The sequence below is a fragment of the Cavia porcellus genome, unplaced genomic scaffold, assembly GCF_034190915.1.
Source record: "Cavia porcellus strain 051 isolate PalLab524CR breed Dunkin Hartley unplaced genomic scaffold, mCavPor4.1 scaffold_40, whole genome shotgun sequence".
Classification (NCBI taxonomy): Eukaryota; Metazoa; Chordata; class Mammalia; order Rodentia; family Caviidae; genus Cavia; species Cavia porcellus.
The window spans coordinates 3,587,670-3,612,687 of record NW_026947523.1 but is presented as its reverse complement, the minus strand read 5'-3'; the positions used below and the strand labels follow the sequence as shown (position 1 = coordinate 3,612,687).

The following is a 25,018-nucleotide window of genomic DNA, read 5'->3' as shown; positions in this document are numbered from 1 at the left end:
TTTCCTGGGGGCTTGTTGTTCTGTGAGGTCCCGTGATGGGGTCCCTGGGCGGAGGGTGGACGCTGGGGGCTTTGCTGCACGGGGCCCAGTCCCTCCATGGGGCCACAGCCCAGCAGTGGGGAACACACCACGCTCTCCTCGGGGTGAGGATGGGCACGGTCTGGCGTCTGTGGTCCCCCGATGTCTCCTCCCTGTGCTGTCTGTCCCTGCCTCTCGTCCCTTTTTCTCGGCCTTACTGATACTGTTTCAATTTCCGTAAGTTTTCTTATGCATCAAAATATTAATCTTTTGCAGTATTTTACAAATTTGTGAAATGTGACATGTAACTTTCCCAGTTTTCATTTGCCTTTTAAAAAAACAGAAGCCTGGGCCTGGGGATTTAGCTCATCAGTGTAGTGCTGCCTGGCAAGTGTGAGGTCGTGAGTTTGATCCCTGGTTAAAAAAACCCAGGCATGGTAGTGCACTCTTGTCATCCCAGCACGCAGGAAGCTGAGGCAGGAGGACCGTTGCAAGTGGCAGACCAGCTGCTTGGACTACCAAGTGAGTCCAAGACCAGCCTGAACTGAACAGCAAGACCTTGTCTCCAAAAAAGACAAAATTAATTAAGTCAGCATTTCACAGAGAAAATAAAATTTTAAAATGGAGAGTTCCAGCTTAGAACTTTTTTCTCTACATTTACTTCCGAAGTCTGAATCATACTTGGGGAGGTTTTCTCTGTCTCCAGCCTTAAAAACCACTTCATTCGTGTCCTCTGCAGTGCTGGCCTTTGTCACTTTCACATTCGGGCTTAGGGTCACCGGGAGTTTATCCGGGGGAACAGGGTTAGGAAGTGACCTGCTTTTATTCTTCTTCACATGGCTGCCCTGCTGCCCCCACATTTTTGAGGACGGATGAAAGAAGACAATCATCACTTAGGTTCCGCTGTCTGCTTTGAGCCATTTCTGGGCTGCTGTGGGTTTGTGTAACTGCACGCAGCGTCGTGCCTCGGAGTGTGGAGTGTGGGGAAGGGAGTTGCTGCCCTGGACGCTGACTGGTGCCTTCTGTCTCCCCAGGTGAACGAGCTGGACGGCATCCCACTGATCCTGGACAGCTGCAGCATCGATGACAGTAACCCCTGTATCCTTGCATGTGGCCACGGGCCCTTTCCTGGCACTCACTTGTGTGGGACCACTGCCTTGCGTGGCACTTGTTTTGTGGGAGCTCTGGGGCTGAGACTGCACTCTTGTGACCCTCGGGGACAGTAAGCTGAATCGTTCACAGCAATAGGACATTGCAAACCAGCATGTCACTGGAAAAGCCCTTGGGAGACCTGGGGCGGTCAGCTCAGCCGGGCCCTATGCTGTGCGTCACCAGCCGTGTCCATGGTCCTCAGTGCACAACAGGCTTTACCCATGTTTGCTGTAGGGACTTCTAAGTGTCAGTGAGAAAACAGCAGTCCGGCAGCACGGGACACCAGGCGTGCTGTGTCCTAGAGAGAGGGAGGAGTGCGCCAGGTGTCCCCAGGTCTCCTCTTCAGGGCTCTGTCCCCAGCCCGCTACTGAGGGAGCCGGGCGTCCAGCTCCTCGCTGGCCTCTTGCTGCTGGGCAAGCTGCAGACTCTCCTCCTTCCCCTCGCTCACCTCGGAGCTGTGCGCCAAAACCGGCACAGTGCCATGGACAGTGCCCAGGGAGCAGGTGCAGCTGCCAGAGTTTGGGGTGAAACATGCCTTTTGAACTCCAGGAAATTTGCTGGGGAGAGTCAGCTCAGCCCAGCCCTTGCCTGTGGGCCTGTGACCAGCCATTGCATAGGCAGGGCGTGTCCCCAGCGGGCAACAGTGAGGAGCCCAGCAGACTAGGGGAGACTGAGGGGAAGGGGCAGCGCAGCAACGAAACTCCCTTCCCGTGGCTTCTGCCGAGGCCAGAAAGGACCTGGTCAGCACCCGCCGTTTCAAAAGTAAGTTAACTACGAAACACTGGGTATTCGTGCTAAAGAGTCCTCCGTCTGATGAGCAGCAGGAAAGAATCTTAGGTGACAGAGCACAGGCGCTCATGAGGTCGGTCAGGGAGGAAAGCGGCAGGAGGCCCTGCTCCAGGGTCAGTGAGGCTGGCACCTGGTCGTGCTGTGCCCACCGCTGCACGCTGCGCCTTGTGGGGGTTAGGCAGTTCTTAGCCCAAAAAGAAAGAAAACACAACCAGGAGGAGAGTGGCGGGAGAACGGCAGGCCTAGTTCCGACAAAGAGCAGGGGATGAGCAGGCCCAGGGTAGCCGCAGGCCAGGGCCGTGTCCCAGGGGGAGGAGACGCGGCTCCCGTCTCTCCTCACCGCGCTCGCACGGTCACTCACTGTCTTCCCTGGCCCGGGTTGGCCCCAGGCCCTTCTCACAAAGCCTCACCCCGGCCCTTTTTAAACTTCGGCTGAGGGTCCTGCCAAGCCACTGACCAAGACCTATTGCGATCTTCCTGCCTCGGCCTCCAGAGCACTGGGGTCAGAGGCAGGTGCAGCGCGGCCTGGCTTCTCGTTTGCTCTTCACAAACCGTTTCTTAGTCCGTCTCCTGCGTTCACACACGCTACCTGGTCGGGAGGCTCTGGCAGGCGGGCCTTGGCGATCGCCTCTTTGCGCAGATGAGGAAATCACCTGGACCCCATGTCCTGTCCTGCAGAGAGATTCCTGGCCGCCTTCCTGTCCCTCCTCAGGAGTCTCCAGGGGGCCGGGGACAGCACGGGAAGCCAGGCTGCTGTAGGGGCACCGCGGGAAGTGACTCACCGGAAAGCACCGTGTGGGTGTCCACATGGACGGGCGCCTTTGCGGGGAATGTGGTGTGGCAGGGCCTGCATCCACTCGGAGTCGCTGAGCAGCCATCAGGCCGTGAGTGCCGGTGCTTGGTACTGTGTGTAAGTGGTAATTAGCTGGAGTGGTACCTGTCGAGCATGCCCGATTTTCAGGGCCTGTGAAATCCGTGTAATAAGAGGTGACACCCAGAAATACCGGACGCAGGGAGGAGGCTGTGTGGCCTGGAGTGGAAGGGTGTGACTGCCCACGGGGTCAGCGGAGCAGGTGAGCTAAGATCTGGCCTTTCTAGCACCAGAGCAAAAGGAGACAGAATCCAGACAGACGTTCAGAAGCCACCTCGTCACAGCGCGCCCATCTGGATGTTTCTGCTCCTCAGAGGCCTTTCCCAAGAATCTTGTTGGGACCCTGGCTGTACTCTTCGCCTCCTGTGCGTTCCTTTTCCCTTTGTTTTTTCTTCTTTTTGCACTCATAAAAGCAGTAATTCTATAGAGTAGGTGTGACGGCACACGCCTATAATCCCAGCACTCTGGAGGCTGAGGCAGGAGGATCGCCATGAGTTTGTGGCCGGCTCGGTCCATGATCATCCTGCTCTACCTAGTGAGACCCTGTCTCAAAAACAGAAAGGAGGAAATAGAGCCTCTGGAGCATTCGCTTTGGAGTCAACGAGAGCACAGCGCGTCCGGCTGCCTCTCCACTCCTCACCCACTCGCTCCCCTTTGCCGTGCCTGCGTGTCTCCTGAGGTGTCTACACGGTGAGTGTGAGCCCCACTGCGCTGCCTGCTTGCCTGCCCTCGTGCCCTCCTGCAGGGGAGGCGCCCACGTTCCCTCTTCCTGCATCACACGGAGGAAGCCACGCCCTCTGAAACAGTGGGCTGCTGCTTGCAGTGTGTGTGTGCGCGCGCCCTGCCCATCGCTTCTTGTCATCTGCCTTTTGGGTTTTGAAATGCTTTGTGCCTGTGGATTTGTGCCTTTTTCAAAATCCAGTGGAACTGCAAAAGGGAGTTAAAGTAGAGGTGTGTCTGCAAGTTTGGGTTTTAACGTATGCTCACCGGTTTGCACTTCACTGCCAAAATTAGTGGACGCTTTGCTGTGCTCATTAAGTTGTAAGGTTTAGCCTCTCAGCAGAATCGCCTTCTCCTCCACCTGTTGCTTTTTCCTGGCCTCCATGTGGCCTCTTGTTTTGAGTTTGTTGTGCTGCTGCTCCTCCCAGTCTTCCCTGGGCCCCCGTTCTGAACGGCCTGGGAACATAGGGGTCTCCAGGGCAGCTCCCCCATCTCTGCTGTGAGCCCACTGTTTACCTTTGTATTCTTTCGGTGTTTATCAAACACATTTGCATCCCAGGCCCTGGCCTGGCCTGATAAACACAGATGCCCCCCGGGAGGCGCCTGCCTCTGCCCAGGCAAAGGGAGGTGGCGCTCAGAGTTCTGTCCTGAGTGTTCTCGTGGCTCTGACCGCAGCCAAGGCTCCGCTGAGTCTGGGGCCTGCGTCTCCACAGCCTGCTCCATGCAGTGCGAGTGTCTGCCTTGTGTTGGAGTCAGCAGGTCCGGAGTTAAGCAGTGTCATCCCTCAAATCACTTCCCTCTGTACAGACAGCAGGAGATGCTCAGTGGGTGCAGCCGCTCAGATTGGGAGCCCAGGGAAGTGTGACTGTGTCACTGTGTCCTGGTTCTCCTGTGTTAACTATTGAGGGGGAGGGCAAGTATAAGCTCAAGAGAAGTGTCTCCCCATGGGTTCTCTGGTTGGTCATTAAGTAGTCCCAGTGTGGCAGCAACAGCCACTGAGTGTTAGTGTCGGTACTCTGTGTTAAGCAGCAGTGATCATTCGTGTGTGCTCCCGTCCCCGTCACTTGGGGTGGACTGGCTCCGTCTGAGCCTGCACGTTGCTGAGAACTCAGAGAGGCTGGGGTGGCGGGCTGGAGCCATCTGTCCGGTGGAAATCTGCAGCCAGGACTGCAGGTGTCCACTTTTCAGTCACCTGCAGGTCAGGACCGTCCCTCGGCAGGGATGAGGCCCGAGGCTTTCTGTCCTGCCTCCAGGAGTTCCAGGGAAGGGCGGCAGCCCAGAGGCCTGCCCAGGCGCTCCAGTCTTGGGAACAGGACGCAGCCAGGGCCCAGCTGTTCACTACCCCCCCAGTCACTTTGGGGTCACCCACAGTAATGACAGAGTAGCCGGTGCCGCTGGAAAATTCCAGCTCTGCTACCACAAGTCAATTTCTTATTTGTCAGTTTATTGTGGCGAGTGGGATTTTTTTGTTGTTGTTTCCAAATAGAAACAGCTGAACTTTATTTGAAGTGTTTTTCTTTTATTCTTTTTTGATCTGTGTTTTGATCGGTTGCTCTTGATGTGGGTGCATGTGTGTGTGTATGTGTGTGTGTGTGTGTGTGTGTGTGTGTGTGTGTGTGTGTATATTATTGGGGACACAGTGGGACAGAGATAGAGTCTAAACTAAGTTGTTTGGTATTATTTCTTTTTTTCTTCCTTTTTTTTTTCATTGAAAAACCTCAATTGAAAGAAACCAACACTCTCTTACATAGAGAAAGCTAGTTTATAGAAATAATAAACAGTGTTTTCCCAATAATCCTGTGGCCCATCACACCCCGATTCCAGTGCACCGTCTTCTTCACTTCCGGGGCCCTCGCCAGCCCCTGGAAGGATGCGCTGCTTGGGCTGTGGATGGGACCTCCCCCGGCACAGCGACTGGGAGCCATTGCTGAAGTGCGCCTCGAGGCTTCTCGCCCCTGCGCGCGTGCGTACGCTGTGGTGGTGGCTGAGCCTTAGGAGAAGGGTCAGCTTCATCCGCGACTGCACTGTGGGGCAGTGGTGGGAAGGCAGTGGTGACATCGCAGAACACACTGGAGAGTCCAGACACCGTCACACACGCACCTGGACCTGGACACACGCATGTTTCTTTACCGAGAGACACACATGCACACGCATGTGTACCCTGGGAAGACGGCACACAGCGCTGCGATGAGGAAGCAAGGACGATGCGGGGATTCCCTGGGGGCAGCCAGCGGTTCCTGGACAGAACACAGTGCGTGACTGGGGCACTGGCCAGACGGCCGGATCTGATGACCGCTTGTGTGGTAAATGTGTGGGACAGAGAACTCATCCGTGATATATTAAGAACCCCGTGGAACAACAAAGAAAGGGAAATAGCTCACCTAGAATGAGCAAAGGGCTGTCCTGCCATCCCGCAGGACAGGAGCTCCAGGGGGGCCACTCCCCGTCATCTGTCACCAGGGCCTACAGTGCACGCAGGGCCCCAGCCCAGGCAGTGGGAATACGCCTGCGCTGGGGTGGTGGTGGGCATATGCTCTCTAGGACAGACGTCAGCCGCCCTGGGAGCCAGCGTCCCCCCAGGGGAAACCTGGACACGTGTTTGTCCTTCAGAAGACGCATGCCGGAATCTCCACAGTAGCGCCTCGAAGCGCAGGTGACCCAGGCGGTTCCCAGTAGCCTGGTAGAGAGTAAACTGGGTGTCTCTGGCGAGCTGGCTCTCCAATTCCGTTTCCTGGAGTTTTGGAGACACATGGAAGTCACACGTGGAAGGGGAAGCAGGACAGTGCTGCTCTGGGTGGAAGGGTGAATGCGGTTAGGGTGGGGTGCACAGGGCCTTCCTTCTGGGGTGCTGGCTGGTCTAGGTCTCCGTGCGGGGGTCCTGTGGGTGTGTGCATGGGAAGGACGCCTCGGTGTAGACGCTGCACCGTGTTTAAAATTCCTCCCTGGTGCGCTGGGTGCTCCCCGTGTGCCCAGGCCTGCGCTCAGCCTCTCCTACCTTCTCCTGCAGTTTTTGTAGCAGTAGTTTGCTGGGAGCAAGTCCTCCATGTCACAGATGAAGAAGCTGAAGCTTGGAGAGGCGACCTGGGTGGTCCACTCTCCCCACTCACACGTGCTGGGGCTGGGGTACAAGCCCAGGGTCGTGTGGCCCTGAGCGCGAGCCATCGTCCTGGTGCAGACGTCTAGGCTTCCACCTGGGCCTGTCATCCTCTTGCCATGCCGTGTTCCCCTTGAGTCCCTTCCTGAGAGACAGGTGGGCGGTGGGGGCATCCATGGCATGTGCAGACTTGATTCCCGCCTGCCGAGGCTCCAGCACGCACACAGTGGCCAACTCAGTGACCCGCACTGCCCTGTTCTGACCCAGATGGTAATTGAGGGCAGTCTGAGTATGGAGAATGGAGAGGCAGAGTGGGTCTTTGTCCACTCTGTCTGCCCTCCAGACTGACTCCTGTTTGTCTCTCGGGGTTTTCCTACACCCCGCTTCCCTCGGTGTGGCAGGGTGGGTTTAGTTGTTGCTGAGCATGCCATGAACAATTCCTACCAAATACCTACACGGGTCTCTTTTCTCTTTGGGAAAGCCCATCCCCCATGTTGATGTGCACCCCCCACGTGGACGCCATGGACCCAGAGGACAGGCACCAAAATGGGCTCCAAAGCCCCCTTTTTCTGTAGTCCCGTAACAGTAAGATGCAAGAGACCTGGGCGGCCTGTGTGCTTCCTCCCAGCTCACAGAACCCCAGCGTGGGGGTGCCGGACAGCAGTGCCGCGTCTTGGGGAATGCAGGAAGGTTAGAGTGAGACACTGTTCCTTCTGGGCTCCTCCTGAGGGGCCCCCCGTGCAGGCTGCCCGCCAGCACAGCGGGTGCTGCTCAGGGAAGCACCTTAAACACCCGCCATGGCCCGATGGCCAGGCCAGTGTGGCCTAAAGGACACCGAGGGCTGCACCCAGGGAGGCCCCCACTGTCCGTGGGATCATGAAGGAGCCCTGCTCTGAGGATCCCTGCGTCTGGTCTGACGAGACCCAGGATGGTTTCGGGCCAGCCTCTTGGCCTGGGCCAGGCTGGGTTCTTCGGCTTCTCTGCATCAGCTGCTGGTGGTACGCTGATAAACACTCAGTGTTTTTTTAGTTGCTGTTGAGCCAGCGTGAACTAAAAACTAGGAAAATGTGGTAGTGCTGTTTTGCATTAAAACCCTAAATGTCTAAGGAATTAGTTTTTTCTAAGATTGAGTCTCTTTTGCCCAGCTGCTATGATTGGAGATCAAGTGTAAACCAGATCTTCTGCCCTCAGAAAGCAAACAAGTGCCCACAGAGGGGGCGGCTCCTGGGGCATCCGGGAAGGGGTGAGCGGGCAGCGGCCTGGGGCAGGGCGGGGGGGGGGGCGGGCACAGCCCAAGCCCACTGCTGGGCTGCAGGAGCATCGCTGTTAGTGGCCCACAGAGGGAGGCCAAGGAAGGCCTGTTTCTCACGGCTTCCCTGGTATCCTAGCAACGGCAGCCAAGGCAGGAGCTCCAAGCCAGGAGCCGGGTCTGCTGGGATGCGTGTTCTGTCCCGGCTTGTCCTCTTTGGCTGTTCTGGCATACAGCCAGGCTGGTTGGGGTGAGAGTGTGGAATGAATGGTTCTGGTTGTGTGCTTTCCACTTTGTCTCTGTGGCTTGTAGTTTGTGCTCCTCTTTCCTGCACCCCTAGAGTCATGTGAGGGGCACTGCTTTGTTGGGTGGTGCATCCTTTGGTCTTGTTGCCTGGCTGAGTTGATTTGCTGTCTCCCGCTGTTTGCTCGGCTTTCTGTGCTCCAGAGCGTGGACTTGCAGGCTGCTTCTCACACGGTCAGGATGCCAGTCTGGTGGGGGTGGGGAAGGGAACCGTGCTGGGCCTGCAGGTACCAGCATCACCCTCACTCTCCCCGTCCCACTGCTGGCACAGGGCACAGCTGCCCTCCAGCAGAGTGGGACTGAAGCTTGCGTGGCTCTGCCGCTGTCATTCAGCTGGTGGCGTTGAGATGAGCCTGTGTCATCTTAGGCCTCTTTCTCAGTGGTTCCTATCACATGCTGGATCTGCCTGTTGGAGCTAAGCGCAGGTCCTTCACTTGCACCTCACTCCTAACAACTGCACAGTCTGAGCTTAGGGGAAATCTCCTGCAAACCCCCACCTGAAGCGTTTCGCTTGTTCACTGGCCTGCGAACGTAATTTGAAAATTTTCAGAACCGTTTCCTCATATAGTCCTTTACAGGGCAGGGGCCCTGCAGGCCTCCGGTGCACTGTGCTGCAGAGAGCTCAGCATAGGAGAAAGCACTTGTTATTCTTAATTTACGTCAAAAGTGTCACACTTGACCTAGACTGGGCCAAAGAGTGAGCAGAGAGCAGCTCCAAGTTGACTCCTGGCCCCTTGGCATGCACTGATTCCAGCGCCATGCACAGCCCTGTCGCAGGTGCTGGATGGTTATGTCACGCCTGTCCCCAAATGGCTTTACCAAGCTGCGTCACTGGCCACAGTCATCACACTTTACTGAGTCACCAGCGGTTCGAAATGACAACCATTCTGCAGCATGAGATTTACTTTCACAGGCCTGCAGGTTACAGCCGCAGAGCTGGCCGAGTGTGAACCGGTGGCCAGGGCTTTCAGCGTGCATGCGCGCAGGCACTGCACCACTAAGGCACGCCCCGCCCCGCCCTGCCCCAGCCTCTGTTCAAAGAGTTAATTATTTGACCATTTTTCTTTTTGCATTAGCTTTCTTTATTAAGAACAGTAGTGACTTTTGAATATAGTTAGGAAATTAATAAGTAACTTTTTAAATTGTAATGCATAACACCATCGGCACACAATATACATTTTGTAAATTGAGTAGGTAAGTTAGGCGTGGAGAACTGTACTGCAGGTAACCATGACTAATTGTTAGAATTTTTGCCTAAAATAACCTCGGGCAGATATAGCAGTGACACAGGGGTCTGTCAAAACATCGGTGTGCCACAACCATTCTGAGTGTTAAATACCTCCGCTGTTTTATTTCAAGCCATTCTTATAGGAAGTATTATGTTCTTTGTACTCGTTGTTTTTATGGGACCAACACACTTTTTAAAAAGAAATCTGTTGGGTGCGTTGGATCCTGTGGGGGTCTGTGATCTCTGGGCCTTCATAAGCAACTCTCGTTAATTTCGTGCGCACACATGAAAGAAGCCACACGCTAAGCCATGGGCCACTGAGCTGGGGAAGACATCAGCCTTGGTCAGGGTCCAGGTGGCGGAGAATTCATTGTCCAGTGCCTCCAAGACAGTGCTCCGCGGGTGGGGGAAAGCGGCCTCGGGGGCCTCACTGTGACAGCCGCCTGAGGTGTGTGTCTCTGCACCCCGAGGAACTTGGAGGAAGCTGGTGCTGCCTTCTGCCTGGAGTTGACTGTTCCCTACGGAGCACGGCCTGGTGACGGGGAGAGGGCTAGCTTCTGGGGGCTTGGGCCTTGTCCTGTTTCAGTCACACGAGCTCCTTTCATTAGATAATAGTTTGACATCTGGAAGGTGCCAGCTGGCTTTCCAGTGTGCTCACCTTTCCCATCTCTGGGTGGAGACAAGAAACCCGGCCCATGGCGACAGGCATTGCCAATGTGACCTGCAAGCCCGGCCAGTGCCCAGAGGCCAGCCTGCCCACGGCGGCAGTTGGTTTTGGGGATGAATGAGCAGCTAGGCTAAAACAAAAAAATAGATGTCGAAAAGCTATTCAGAGAACTGAGGGAAAGTGTGAAGAAAGGCAAGAAGGTAATGTATGGACAAAAGGAAATGCCTGTCAAGAGATCAGAAACCCGGAAGGAACCCTGGAGCCGGAGGGTGCAACACCTAGAAAAAACCGACTAGAGAATTAAGTGCGGGGGGAGCCAGCACGAGAAGCGGGAATCCCCAGTCTGAGGAAGACCAAGGGAACTCACGGACAGTGGCCGGAGTATAAGTTCTCTAGGAACCGTGAGGCCAGCCCACGTGGAGTCCAGGAGGGGGAGGAGAAAGAAGCAGGTAGAATAAATAAAACATGGCTGGAAGCTCCCCGAGATTTATAGGAAGGACTTGAGTGTAAATGTTTAGATGAGCTCTGGGTTAGATGAGCTCAGAGGGACCCACACGGAGTGTGTAAATCTGTTTCCTCTGGCTGGGACCAAACGCCTGACAGACAGCTTAAGGGAGGAGAGGCCACCGTTCCAGAGGTTTCAGGCCACAGGCTGCTTCAAGGTGGAGCTTCGCGGTGGCAGGGCCTGGGGGAAAGCAGCTCGCCTCATGGCAACCAGGAAGGAGCGAGCACGGACAGGCCAGGGCTAGATAGAGTCCCTAGGTCCGTCCCTGCGCACCCAGACACACCCGGAAATGGGCCTTACGCATCTTCCAGGTGTCCATTAGGCCTGTCAAGTTGACAGCCAAGATGACACTTTATCAAGCCTCTGAAAGACAGAGATCAGTTAAGACCACATAGATTTCTTAGCAGAAAGGAACTTTGTAGAGCAGTAAGCAGTGGGCTGCTGTGTTCAAGATGCTAAAAGAGAAAAAAAAAGTCATCTTTATCTATCCCAGCAGTCCTTCAAATGCGAGGGAAAAATTAAGATTTTCACAGATAAAAGCTGAAGGAATTTCTTTCTGCTGCCCTGACCAGAAAGAAATGCTCAGGGGACCACTGCTGGCTGAAATGCCAGCTCACTAGACTGGGACTTGCAAGGCCTATGAAGAAGTAAATATCTCAGTGATTGCGATATATGGGCAGTTTGTAAAACAGCTCCAACTGTCAGATGGTTCTGACTCCACATTTTGTTTTCTACCTAATTTAAGAGATGAACGCGTTTAAAATAATTAACTGTCTGGTAGAACACGGTGTATAATTTTTTGACATTAAGAAACAGGAGGGAAGAAGAACCCAGAAGGATTGGGGAGAAGCTGTGGAGGAGTAGCCGTAGAGTTCTTAGCAGTCACTGAAGGTACACCGACACAAATTCAACCTTAGAGCACTAAGGGGATCCCCATGAAGCCACAAGAGAGAATCCCATACAAAAGAAATGGGCAATCAGTTTAAACCTTTATTTAAAAAATAGGTCAAAATGTCAGCTAAACGTGAAAGAACACGCTGATGCAGGAGGTACGGTGGGGTGCTGCCGCACGGGAGGCGGATGGAGGGCGACAGAGGCTGGCCCTTTCCAGGGCCTGAGCCGCCGCCGCGGAAGAACACGGTCCAGCAACAGGCTCGGCTTACACTCCGAGACGCCCTATGCAGGTGACACTTAAAAGGTAACACAGGCTAGCGATGACCAGTGAGGGCTGGGATGGCACGGTCAGACAGACACTCCTGGCGTCAAGGGAGGCTGTGGTGCATGGACATAAAGGGCTCCACACGGCAGAAAGACGTAAGACACCTGCACGACAGCCCAGAATCCGTGGGCAAACACAGTTTGACGACAGTGGGTAGAGATTTTGATACCCCAGTCTCAATAGTGGACACAACAAGCAGAGGACACAGACAGTGCCGTCAGCCAGCCTCGCCCGCAGGGCTGCCAGAGCACGCTGCCCGCGCCCCCGCCAGCAGCTGACACCTCAGGAGTGCAGGGATGTTCTCCAGGACAGAGGGTGTGGCAGGCTGCCAGTCTCAGTAGATTTTAAAAGACAGACATCCATGTGTCTTCTGTATAAATGAAGACAAATCAGCAGAACTGGAAAACTGGGAAAAAAAAGTTGAAATTAAACAACTTTATTAATAGGTTGAAGAAATCATGGGGAAATTTGAAAATATTTCTAAACTAATGAAAAATACAAGCACAACTTACTAAAACTAAAGGGCCACAGCACAGCCCGGGCTAAGTGAGGAAATTATAGCTATAAAGATGTAAGATAACAAGCAAGAGGGAGGTCAGATCAGTGTCCTTACAACTTAAGGAACCAGGAAGAAGCTAGCGGAGGCAGGAAGCAGGATCAGCACGGGGATAAAATGAGATACGAGAAAATACACACCGAGTGAACAGTGTTAAAAATGGAAAACGGAAAAATAGTGGAGAAAAGCTTGGAACCGAAAGCAGGTTCTTTTAGAAGATCAGCAAATAGACCAATAAGGAAAGAAGGCTCAGAAGCGGAATGGGGGCCGTTGCACAGACCTGACTCCACGGCACAGGGACGGTTGTGAGGTGCCGTGCACGCTCGCACACTAACACACTGGCTGAGCAGGGTGACGTGAATAAGTTCCCGGGAAGCGGAAAGTTGGGAACCTAAATTGTGAGGCGATAGAGGTTCCGGGTACACTTGTAACCAGGAGCCTGTGCATCAGCCATAGAAACCTTCGCTCAGAGAAAACCCTGCACATAGAAGGTGAGTTCTACCAAAATTTAAAGAACTGACCAACCCTCAGACTTGCCCACAACATTGAAAAGGGGGCACGTCCCAACTCATTCTGTGAGATCAGTGTTAGCCCACTAAGAAAGCCAGATAAAACGCTGCGAATGGAAAATACCGACCGCGTCCTTTTGAGTACTGATGCAGAAATTCTCAGCAGATACTAGCAGACTGAATCCAGCTGCCTGTTAGAGAGCATTCGCGTGACCAAGTAGGTTTATTCCTGGAACGCAAGCACGGTTCACCGTGCTGACCTCATGAAGAGAGTGAAGGAAACAAGGTCGCACAGTTGATTATCTGGAGACAGAGTCAGCGTCTGACAGAACCCCACGTCCTTTTGTGAGTCCAAGTAGTCAGTAAACTAGCAGTAATGCAGCGCTCACAATAACAGCCAGACTGAAGGAGCCCCAGGGCAGCGCAGTCGGCAGTGAAAAGCTGCCCCTTCGCGCCTCCTGCCTGCGACTCAGTGCTGAGGGTCTGGCCACAGCTATGAGGGAAGAAAACGTAAAAGCGTCCGGACTGAAAGGAAGGAGGAAAGCTCCTCTGTGAACAGACGGTGGATGAGCAGGAGCCCGCCAACAGCCCACAGCAGCACTGCAGTGTACTCAGCGACGTCCCGAGACACAGCCAGCGCACAGAAATCAGGCACATCTCTGTACACTAACGTGTACAGAGCAATCTGAGAGGAAATGTCATAATTCCTTTCACAGGTGCATCAAAAATAATGATATACTTAGGAACTTGTTTTAACTTGTACAATGAAAGCTTCAAACTCATTAAAACAGACATAAATGCAGGTGCATCCCATGATCATAGATTGGAAGTTTTTCTGTTGTTGTTGTCGTTTTGTTTTTTAGTTTTATGAGCCAGAGTCTTACTATGTAATTCAGAATGGCCTTGAAAAAACTATGTAGCCCAGGCTGGCCTCAAACTTAAGGTGATGCCCGCCTCAGCCTCTCAAGTGCTGGGGTTACAGGTGTGCACCACCACACCCGGCGGATGGGAAGTCTTATGCAAGTTGGTGAGGTGTCAGCGCTTGCCAAGCACTGTGCAGACTCACTGCTTCCATGTCGGTACCCTGGTGATGTTTTTGTGTAAGTTGGAACAAGCCCTCTTGAAATTTGTATGGAATCTCAAGAGATATCAAATGGTCAGAACAATATGTAAGAAGAAAAGAAAAGAAAAAGCTTTTGCAACTCAGGACAAAGCTATGAAGAATGAAAACAATTGGTACTGCCATAAAACAGACCAGTAGGGTAGCAAATAGAGCCCGCAGATAAACCATGCTACATGGCTTAAACAGGGCTGCAGAGTCATTCGGTTGGAAAGCAGGTTTCCTAACACATGGTGCTGGGAAAATGGAAAAGCCATATTTAGACAGCGAAATTGGATCATTGTCTAATGCTGTGCATGAAAGTTAAAAAGTAGAACTTAGACCTGAGCATAACAGAGTGTAAACTCAGAATGAATTAGGATTGGCAATGACTTCTTGGTTTTTGACACCAAAAGCAAAGGATGTAAAAAGGAACTTAAAAATTGGCCTGCATGAGAATTTGTTTTCTGCATCAAAAGAAAATATAAATGGTAAAAAGGCTAACCCTGGAGTGGGAGAGAATGCCTACAAGTCATGTATCTGTTAGGGAATTAACAATCAGAATAAACTTTTGTTTTTTGGTACTGGGGATCACTTGCCAAGCAGGTGCTTTGCCGCTGAGCTAAATCCCCAGCCAGTAAACAAAGATTTCTTTCAAGGATGCTACACAAATGGCCGATAGGCACGTGTTTCTGCTCCTTAGGGCAGTGTACATGGACACTGTGGCTAGATACCACCCACTGAGGGTGGCCTTGGTTTTAAAGTCTAACGTTTGGCAACAAGGTGGCAAAGTTGTGACCCTTGTGCACCATCGGTAGGAATGAGTGTGTCACCACCAAGAAGCACAGGATTTTCACAGAAAGTTAAAACTCTAGAATGAGTATGCAGCCCAGCCATTCTGCTGCCAGATACATGCGCTAAAATGTTGAAAGCAGGGCCTCAAAGGGACAGTTAAACACCTGTGTTCATGGCAGCGCTGAGCACTGTAGCGAGGCGGGGAGCACCCACGTGTGCAGGAAGGAAAGAAGGCAGGCAGACTGAGGTCTGGCCGAGCGGTGGAACATTACGCAGCCTTTAAAAGGAAGCCAGTTTCTAACGTGCTGCAGTGTGGGTGAACCAAGTACATTAGGTGGAGAGCGGTAAGCCACTTGCAGAGACAGGCCCCACGTGGGCCTACTTAGCAGGGAAACTTAGAGACGTTGAAATCATAGAAGTAGGAAGCAGAAAGGTGCTTAGGAGATTAAAAGGGCTGTGCAGCCAGGCGGTGGTGAAGCATACGTAATACCACGGGCACATTCACCAGCCTGGATGGACTTAGACGTGGTTGTGTGCTGTATTTTGTTGTTTGTTTGTTGTGGCACCGGCACGTGCTGGGCAAGTGCTGTAATCCTCAGCTACACTCCAGCCCTTTGTTACTTCATTTTGAGACGGAGCTGAGATGTTCCAGCAGGCCTGGACCTTTCCACAGCCTGCCTCGGCCTCCCTGGGATCTCGGGTGACAGGCTTACACCACCATGCCCAGTGAGTACGCATTTTACTACAGTACAAATGTGGAGGAGAAAAGAAGATTTGGCTTCGTGTCCTTTAAACGGATGCCTGCGTCGTGGTCCCATCCTGGAGACACGGGTGTGTGCTGAGCAGCTTCGGCTGTCGTCCAGACCTAAATCCCCTGCCGTGGTCTCAGTGTAGGAGCGAGGGGCGTGGCTGGCAGAGCAGAGGAAGAGCCTGTTAAAGTGTTAACATTTCTGTGATTGAATGGACCCCCCGCCCAAGGAAAAATGTGGGTACTTTGGAAATCCTAAAAGAGTCTGAGTGGCCCAGGAAGGGTCCTAAGAAGGGTCCATGAAGTTCTAAAACTTCATGCCTTACCGGGGCCATGGTGGCGTTGACTTCATCTCCAGTGGCTTTGATTTCCAGGGACTGCTGGACTCTGCATGTCCTAGATGTCCGGCCAGGCTGTCCACCTGCAGAGATGAAGGCAGGAGTACGCCTCCTGGGAGAGGATGGTCCGCAGGTGTCGCCCTCCCTCTACGTGGGAAGAGAGCAGGCTGCCTGCACGCTGGTGTCACTCTTCCTGCTGGAAGCAGAAGCAGACGGCACCGGTGACGGCCAGTGCAGCCCCTGGGGCTCTTTTGTCTGCACGTGTGCACATGTGCTTGTTCAGGTCTGGGGCGCAGGGTGGGGGGGCCGCAGGGGACAGGAAAGAGCGGCTGTGCACAGCCTGGTGACTCACAGCGTGGACCACCCAGGGGCCAGTGACTTGGGCAGGGACAGTGTGCCAGCTGCCCGGCCCTGGAGCATGCAGGGCAGGCGCGCCCCGGGCCCGTCGGCGCCTGCCGCATCTTGTCGCTCATGCAAATCGCCAGAAGCTCCCCGCTGTCTGTGTTCCCCACTTAATCCCCGCTCAGAGCTGCTTTTGACCCTTGGCTATACTTTCTTAATTCCCAAATGTCATTAGTGGGAGAGTAACACTAATCTCCTGAAAATTAAATGGGATTACGTCCATTTCCAACTCCCAATTTCCGTTTCATTTTCAACTGCTAGATAGTAGCTTGTCCCACAGGTGCTCAGCGGAGCTGGACCTTGATGGCCGGTGGCTCAGGGTTGGTTTTGTCACACAAGATTTTCTCGGAGAGAAAGGAACCTGTTTCAGGGTCACACAGCCAGCCGTTGTCTTCCTTGATTTCTAGGTGGTGTAGAAACCGGCAGGCAGGGTGACTGCAGGACTGTCCTGAGTCCCCTCCCAGAGCCGGGTATCGGCTGCTGTGAGCAGGAAGCCAGGCGGACCCACGCTGCCTGTGTCCTGGCTCGGCATCCCGCTGTGCGTGGTGTGACCCTGGACAGGCCCCTCGGCGTCTTTGTGTCCACTTTGCTCTCTCATTTGTAGGGTGAGGCTTTTGTGAATACTCTGTGCCAGTACGTGGTCCCAGGGTACCACCTCTGCTGTTCTGGTTCTGTCTGTGATACAGAGAATCGGGCCCAGAGCTCTCATTCTGAGCTACACCCCAACCTCTTTTGTCTCTTTTATTTGCGGCGGAGGCTCGCCAGGTTTCTCGAGCTGGGCTTGGACTTGCTGTCCTCCTCCTCAGCCGTGCAGGGTGCTGAGGTGAAAGTCGAGCTCTGCCACGCGCCGCTTTCTGTTGTCCTTGATGCTTTCCGGTCATTGCTGGTGGCCATCAGCTGATGGGCATATTGTTAGTTCCCATGGAGGGTGCACTGCAAACCAGGACCTGCGCTGAGAGTGGCCAGGGCTGCAGCCGGCCGGCTTGTTTGATGACTGCTTTCAGAAGCCACATCCTTTAGAAGCACCCTCCTCACCTGGCCTCGGGCGTCCCAAGTCTCTGCGGTGTCTCCCCTGCCTTCCACTCTAAATAGCTCTGCCGTCAGGCGTAAAGCCCAGCCACTGGGTCACTTAGCTGTGCTCATCTGTGCTAGAAGCCTGCTGTCCCCAAATGGTCCCTGCAATAAGCACAAAGGCCAACCCATCATCATGCTATGTATCCATAGGCAGTTACCAAGCGGTGTGCCCCGAGCCAGGTGTCACAGAGAACCAGGGCAGCTCTCCTTACCAGTAGGCAGAACCAGGCACCAAGGGGCACAGCATTAAATTGTTCCTGCCCCTTTTGTGCCAGGATCAATGGTGACAGATAAGGCAGGAGTCCAAGGTGGTGCAGTGCCTCAGAGTGACGAGTGGCACTAGGTGGGCATAGCAGAGGCTGCCCCACCCCAGTGGGCTCCTCTCAAGTGGGTATTAAGCCTCTGCCGTGTGCCATGCAGTGTTGGTACTCTGCTGACTGTGCCACGTGCAGCGGCCCCGGAGAGTCTCAGATGTGACACTGGAGTGTGCCCAAACCCACATGGAACCGCTTGGCGGCCGGGTGCTGTCCTGTGGTGTGGGTCAGAAGTGGTGTGGGTTGTTTCTGATCCTGAAACCTGCAGTGTGATAGGGATGCCAGACCTTGACTGCATCCCCCGAGAGCGGCTTTGAAGTGGGTGGTGAAGTGACTCCAGCACACGCAATAGGCAAATTAGTTTCAGCACCATGGGACCCTGTGCCACCAAAGTCCGTGGGTGCGAGGTGCCTGTGAGCGCGCCTCCCGGCCGCAGAGGCTTTGGAGTGGGCAGCCTGTGTGGCGATTGTGCTGGCCAAGCGAACCCTGTTGTCTTCCATGACCTCACTGCCAGCTGGGCCGCTGCACCTTCACACCCTGGGCCCTGGGCACCGCACATCTGGGGTTGGGGTGGGCGGGAGCCTGTGGGGGGCATTGGCGAGGTTCTCCGGGAACTGGAGCCTCAAAAGGGGTCGGGTGGGGCATCGGAGCTCTCCCTCCAGAGGTCATTTTAGGGGAAGAGGGTGTGTGACAAGGACAGCAGATGCAACCTTCCCCCCCCAGTGCTGTGACAGAGGTGTCCCCTCTCCAGGGGCAGCTGTGTAGTCCACTGTTGTGTCCAGGCCCCTCTGTTCCTCTGGGTTCTTGGAGAACACGCACATTACCTGTCTCTACCTGGCCTGGGAGGCGCAGCCTCGTGCCGAGCAGCAGGAATTCTGGGGGCCGAGCCTTGCCCCCTTCTGCACGCCTGTGCTCGGCCCAAGCGCAGTGCTGTGTTCTGCCTGTGGTGACCTGTCATTTACAAAGCTGGCAGTTAATCGCCTCCGCATCCACCCTGCTGAGCTTCCTTAGCACTGACAGGGCTGGCAGGCAGCCAGGAGTGGGCAGGTCGGAGGGCGCGCTCACACGTGGTCGTGGCCCTGATTTTTCATGTGCTGTGAGACACGTGGGCTGCATGCAGCACTGTCCTTGAACACTCAAGGCACACGAGTTCCCCGGTGTTAAAATACAAAGCAGGAAATGAGCTCTCAAGGCGCAGGGCTTGTCCCCTGTCCCCAGGTGATGATGGTGGCAGAACTTAGATAACCAGGAAGCACCTCCCGCGCCCAAGAAAGGGCTTCCTGTCCCACCACCACTATGGCTTCTTGGCTACCCTCCTGCTGTGAGCCTTTCTGCACCCCCTGCACCCTGACTCACTCCCACTCTGAGGGAACGAGGGTCCCTGAGGGTCCCTCCTCCCTGAGCAGCCCTGGGCAGGCTCTTCTCCCAGTGGGCAGACCCTGTGCTTGGAGGGCAGCCAGGACTCCTCCCCTTGCTTTGGTCAGTGCCACCACTTTGCACGATGGCAGTCGGCATGTTGGGTTTTACTCCTGGAAGGCATCTTCAGAACAGTGTAAACCTGAACCGCTACTTCCCGCTGAGACAGCCTGCAGGGTTACTATGGTCAGAGGAGACCCTGCTCTCGCTGAGCTATGGCAGAGGTGTTTACCATTCACCTGTGCTTAGAAGATGCCTCAAAGCCACGTGAGCAGCTGCCTGGCTTGGACAGGCCCAGGGAGCAGGCTTCCCCGATGCCTGCCCGTCCAGACCAGCATCCCGAGGGCCCCACCATCCGGGAGGTCACACAGCATCTTTGTCCTTTGGCTCCACGTGTTTGTTGTCTTAAGAGAGCTTTCAAACCTATGTGCTGGAGGCAAACGTAAATACGTGTCACCCAGAAGTGCCCACTTATGTGGTGTGAAAATACATATAGGTGTCTGTGTAGGGAAAGTAACATGACCTTTTAACAGATCATCTTGTTTCAAATGTTGTTTCATCCTGATGTTTCCAGCAGCTCGTGTGTGTATTCATTCGGCACGGGCCGCCGGGTGGTTCCCTGTTGCTGTCCGAGTCAGTGGCTTCCCGCAGGGACCACCGCTTGGTGCTCGGCTCTGACTGTGGCCCGGGCTCCTCACAGCCACACACTGCTGTCCTCGCCCCAGAGCGGACACGAGCGGTGTGCAGGTGACCAGGTCGGGCCGGCACTAACAGAAATTTGCAGACGCTGAAATTTGAATTGCTTTCTTTCTGTGTGTCACAAATGACTGTTGCCCTTTTGGTTTTTTCCAGTCATTAAAATGTGTAAGGATTTAAAGAAATACAGTGGTGCCTCCACAATTCTGGGGAAAACAGCCAAGTCTGTGTTTGTCACCTGGTGGAGAGTTCACAGAGGAGACAGATTTTGCTGTATGTGTCTGTTCCCAAACTGAATTGTTCACAAACAGAAGTATTTGTGAACCAAGTTACTGCCATATGTGAAAGTATTTTTGGTGCATGCAACTGGCATGTGGGGCCTGGTTCTCAGAGCCTCTCTGGTCGCCATGGGCCTCCTCTGGTCAGCAGCAGACCCTGAGGCCGAGGGGAGACATCGCCTCGAGTTAGACAAGCTCACTGTCACAGACAGTCCCGGCTCTGCCCTTTAACCCCGCTGCCTGCCCGTCAGCACTGCGCCTGGCCCAAGATGCACCGGCCAGCTCTGCGCTGGCCGAGGAGTTTTCCCAGTTGTGCTGTGCGTCCCCTTTCTGCTCCACGGCCACGGCTCAGTCTGACCCCTGTGGCCACCACGTGGGTCCCCATACACTGCTCGGGCACAGGGGTCTCAGCTGCTCCCTTCCTGGCTGCCGCAGTCCCTGGGACCCAGGTCACGACCCCAGGGGTTCTGCTGAGGCGTGGCCACCCGCGGAGCCCTCAGCACCCGTCGCAGGCTCTTTCGAGACAGCTTTGCAGTAGGCTTCTGCCTTCTCTGCAGTAGCTATGGAAACGCTAGGAACCCTGTGTCCAGAGCCAAGCACACAATGAAGCGCTTCAAGTGCTGGTGGGATTAGAGACTTCGGGGATGTTAGATTTTCTCCCCCACTCTTTCAGGCTCGCTGTCTCTTTAGAGAGGGAACAAGGGAGCAGTGTGGATATGAACTGGGACCTGCGGAGATCTCCGGCGTGACCCTGCAGACTGGACTATCCAGGTCCTCGCCCACTGTCCGCTCCTAATAAAGACCCCTGCATATTCATGCCTGGCGCTGGGGGCAGACATTCTTGGGCTGCATCTCCCAGGGTTCCCCTTCGCACTGGCTTCCTGGTCCCCCGCAGGCAGGAGGGGGGCGCCACGCTGTGGCATGGGAGAGCAGCTGGAGATCTCGGGGCGCACTGTTTCAGAGAGCTGGTGGGAGGGTCCGGAGTGCTGCAGAAACACCAAGGGCTTGGGAGATGGGATGGTTGCCCAGCCCTATATACCCTGGGACGCAGACGTGATTCGGAGCAGCACAGGGCACCCTGTATTTACCTGTAGTTCTTACGCCTTTACACACCACCCTCACCCGTCTCCGTGTCTGAATTTGCCCTGCAGATATTGGCGCTCAGTCAGTTTTCGTCCTAGTCACTGGCGCTCTTTTTGCTGCAGAAAGGGAGAAAGTGAGTCCATGTGACAGTAGTGTCAGCCCATGTGAACCGTGCCTCGCTGTGTGAAGGGAGTGCCTGACACCAGAAACGTCACCTTGTTCCCTGTGCTGGTGCAGTGGGAGGATTGGTGACCATGGGACAGAGGGCAGTGTTCAGAGTGAGGCGTTAGGCATGCGAACACCTCCAGGGCTTATGCCTCTACAGAAGGGACAGGCCTATATAAAGGGCCTGGGCTTTGTCAGGAAGGGTGACAGACAAATGGCCAGATGAGAAAGGACATCCCCACCACGGTGACTCAGTGTGGAGTCAGCATCCGCTGGGCAGACGGCCATCTGCGCTCCCTCTCCTTGGCCATCTGGGCAAGGCGGGTCACTTATGCACACAAGTGGTTACGCTGATAAACCTTCAAAGGCCTAGTGGGCCGTTCACTCAGTGGTCACCGGTTGGCCTCTTCTGGTGCCAGGCCCTGTGTCCAGGCCCTGAGGCCTCACACACACATGTGCCCATGTCGTGCCTGCCTGGTTGGGGGAACCGAGATAGGCAGGCCAGACTGGGCCACCTTTGGGGTTACAGAATGTCCCTGCAGACCCCCAAGAGGGCTCAGCAGGTTTACAAACCAACTCGGGGTGCATTTCCGGGTCTGGAAACCTCCAGACCCTCCTGGATGTACAGCTGCCCCGCTGCTGGCGTTTGGTGGAAATTTCATTTCATGCTTTCTGTGAGGTTACTGAACCAGAATGAAAAACAAACAAAAGCCAGTTTAATTCATTCCCTCTCCCAGATACTGCAGGAAGGATCCAGCAGCTTGGGGATGCTTCTCTCTCAGGCTGGGGAAGTACGAGCATCCCGGAACCAGTCCTCCCCATGGCGTGGGGGCTGCGGGCGGATCAGAGCCTGGCTCTCCAGCAGTGCATCTGGGACCTTGTGGGTGCCTCTGGTCATCATGGGGGGAAGGACTTTCTCTCCCGACGCCCCTGCCAGTGGGCAGACAGGCCACTTTCTCTGGAAGAAGTTGGCGAGTCTCCCACCCTTGGCCCTGTCAGTCTCCCCAGACTGGGCACATCCCCAGGCTCATCCTCAGTGGTCGTCAGGTGTCCCCGCGCCTGCTGTGCCGATTTCCATGAGATCCTTTGTTGAAGAAGGCGCAGTGGCGCTTGGTTTCCTGGGGCCCCACAGTTCCTGGCAGCTAAGCCCAATTCCTTGGTGAATAACCCAGCAGCGTGCCCTTGTCTTCCTGGCCATCTGTGGTCTGAGGAGCAGGACAGGGAGCGGGATGTTTCAGGTGAGGGCCCGGCACAGGCAAGCAGTGACTGTCACACGCTTCTAAAGCTCCAGTGTTGAAATCCATCAAAGGCTGTATAGCTTCGTCTCAGACGCTGAATGGTTAGGTTGCAGTGACTCCTGGGAAACCATTCTTACTGAAACAGAACGACTTCCTATCTGTACCCCAGCATCTCTGGGAACATGTCTGTAGAATCCTCTCATGTCCATAAACCTCAGCACTCACTATTCTCATGCATGCATTCATTCATTCACAGCACCCTGGGGGCTGCTCCAGCCATTGGCCACTGGGCGTCACACGTGCTGGACACAGCTGTGTGTGTGCGTGTGCTGTGTCTTTTCATGTTTTCTGCTTTGGACACGGTGGTGGTGTACAGCCTCCAGGAAACCTTGCCAGTAGTAGTGGTCACCAATGTCTCTGTGTCCCCTGCTCTGCCCTGGCGGTCCCTGTGTGCCGTTGAGGTTCCTTCACTGAGCCGCAGTCCTGACCCAGTGGGTGGTGTACGCCATCCGCAACCTCACCGAGGACAACAGCCAGAACCAGGATCTGATCGCCAAGCTGGAGGACCAGGGCCTGGCAGACGCCTCTCTGCTGAAGAAGATGGGGTTCGAAGTTGAAAAGCGGGGGGAGAAGCTGATCTTGAAGTCCACATGTGACCCCCCGCCGCAGTAAGTGTTCTTATGCGAGCTGTCCTGTGGTCTGTCACAGAGCTGCCCCTGTGTCACCCTTCAGTGTGACCCCCCAGAGACCCTGAAGAGGGCTTTGAATGGCATTTTGTTCAGGCTTTATGTTGGCACTTTCTTCAAGCTCTTCCGGGGGGGATATAAAAAGGGTATCAGAATTGATCCGCAGGCTGGGCTGGGGCTAGTGGTGCACACCTGGCGGCGGGAGTAGGGGCACAAAGTGTGAGGCCAGCTTAGGCAGCCTGGAGGCCTCGTGAGAGCGGGGAGAGTAAAATCCCGAGAGTGTGGCTCAGCTGGAAGAGCGTTTGCCTACCATGTGCAAGGCCCTGGGTCCACTTTCCAGTACTGCCAAAGGGAAAGGAAACATTATACATGGGCTAAAAGACATTCGCTGCTGTTAAAGGAGCAGAAAACGGACTGCATGACACTGGACGTGCCCTTTCCGGTCTCTGTTGGTCAATGTGAGCGCTGTTCTGCCTGCTACATTCTTGTCCTGTCTCACGATTCTTTTTTTTTTTTTTTTGTGCTGCCTTTTCTTCTTAGTGACTGAACTCTCCACCCAGACGTCTGAGTGCTCATGGTCTGTGTCGTGGGATTTCCCTCCTCGCGGTTTACGGGGTCAGCGTCCACATCCGGGAAGCTGTGAGCCCTTAGGTAATAGAGCTCCACTGCGAGCTGCAGGGGAAGGTGCTCGCATCCTGCTTTCTCTCTGTGCATCAGTGTAACTGTCTGTGTGCCTTTGTCCCCTGGATAGCGTGTGCGTGTGAGTCGTAGGCTGTGCTTAACTGGCAGCAGATAATAAACCTTCTCTCGGGGCCGCAGCCCCCATTTGTCAAAGCCTGGGCCGTCTGCGTGCATTCTGTGCGGCGACTGATTCAGATGGGCGTCCGCTTCGCCCCTCGCCTCCCCCCCTCGCCGCTCCTCGTTGGGTTTTCTGAATGCTGGCAGCCAGCTGAAGTAGTTTCTCACTGTGATTAATTCTAGCGGGCTCTTTCACCCCTTCTGCCTTTCCAAAACATTGACAAGACTCATTTCCAGTTAATTAGTTCGAGAACCCACCCTCTTCATGTTAGGTGCTGCCTTGTCAGCGAGCCCTGTCCTCTGGAATGTAGGGGAGTGGGCGGGCAGGGACATGCAGGCCCTTAACTCTTCCCACCCCGTCACCTCAGAAGGGAGCTCCCCCGTCCAGCTAAGGGGCGCTGCCTGGGTCTCCCCCACCCGCATGGCCCGTGGCAGAGGAGACAATATTTGTATGCTCTTCTTGGTAGCTGGCTTCCTTTCCCTGCCTCTGTTGCGACTCCTGTCAAGTGGAACCATCTCTGTACCAGCTCAGGTCGCCAGGAATGGCACCACGAGCGAGAGGTCACTCCGGAATTGCCTAGCACAACACTTTTGAGTCGGGATTTTGCGTAACCTCCCGTGTTAAAACTTCTAAAACAAGCACAGTGGAGAGGCGACCAGAAGTTTATAAGCTAAAATAAATGCTTCTGAGACAAAAAGTTTCTGAGTCTCTTGGCAGCCGTGCTTACCTTGCTGTGTAGAATCAGCGCAAGCCTGTGCGGAAGGCCGTCACAGTGTTCCCAGGACCGTCTAGGGTGCGCCGGCAGCTTCTGGGATTGTGGCACTCTGTGAAATACCATTTCCCCCCAGGGTCTGTGGCATTTTATCTGCAAAGAAGCCACACAAAATGTAAACTATGCCAAGAAGTCGGGCGTTCTGGACCATGAAGAGTTAAACAACTCCTCTCCCTGGAAGCCTGGCCAGAGGCGAAGCTGTGGGAGCCCTTTCTCCTCTTAACGAGTTTGCAGT

General features: G+C 54.6%; 1 protein-coding gene and 1 long non-coding RNA gene across 3 annotated transcripts in view; both read left to right on the top strand.

Moving 5' to 3' along the window:
* Positions 1 to 24,046, top strand: part of Atxn10 (ataxin 10) — a 135,234-nt gene extending 111,188 nt beyond the window's left edge. For both annotated transcript variants that reach the window (XM_063243710.1, XM_003461317.5), the window contains 3 exons: positions 1,053 to 1,116; positions 23,008 to 23,194; positions 23,753 to 24,046. In XM_063243710.1, the coding sequence (XP_063099780.1) occupies positions 1,053 to 1,116; positions 23,008 to 23,194; positions 23,753 to 23,759 (258 nt within the window). In that variant the 3' untranslated portion in view covers positions 23,760 to 24,046. The remainder of the gene's footprint in view (positions 1 to 1,052; positions 1,117 to 23,007; positions 23,195 to 23,752) is intronic.
* On the top strand, positions 1,123 to 20,856 carry LOC134474848 (uncharacterized). The gene is made up of 2 exons (XR_010045727.1): positions 1,123 to 3,520; positions 4,739 to 20,856. It is a non-coding gene; the product is annotated as an uncharacterized LOC134474848 (long non-coding RNA).
* Positions 24,047 to 25,018: the final 972 nt, after the last annotated feature.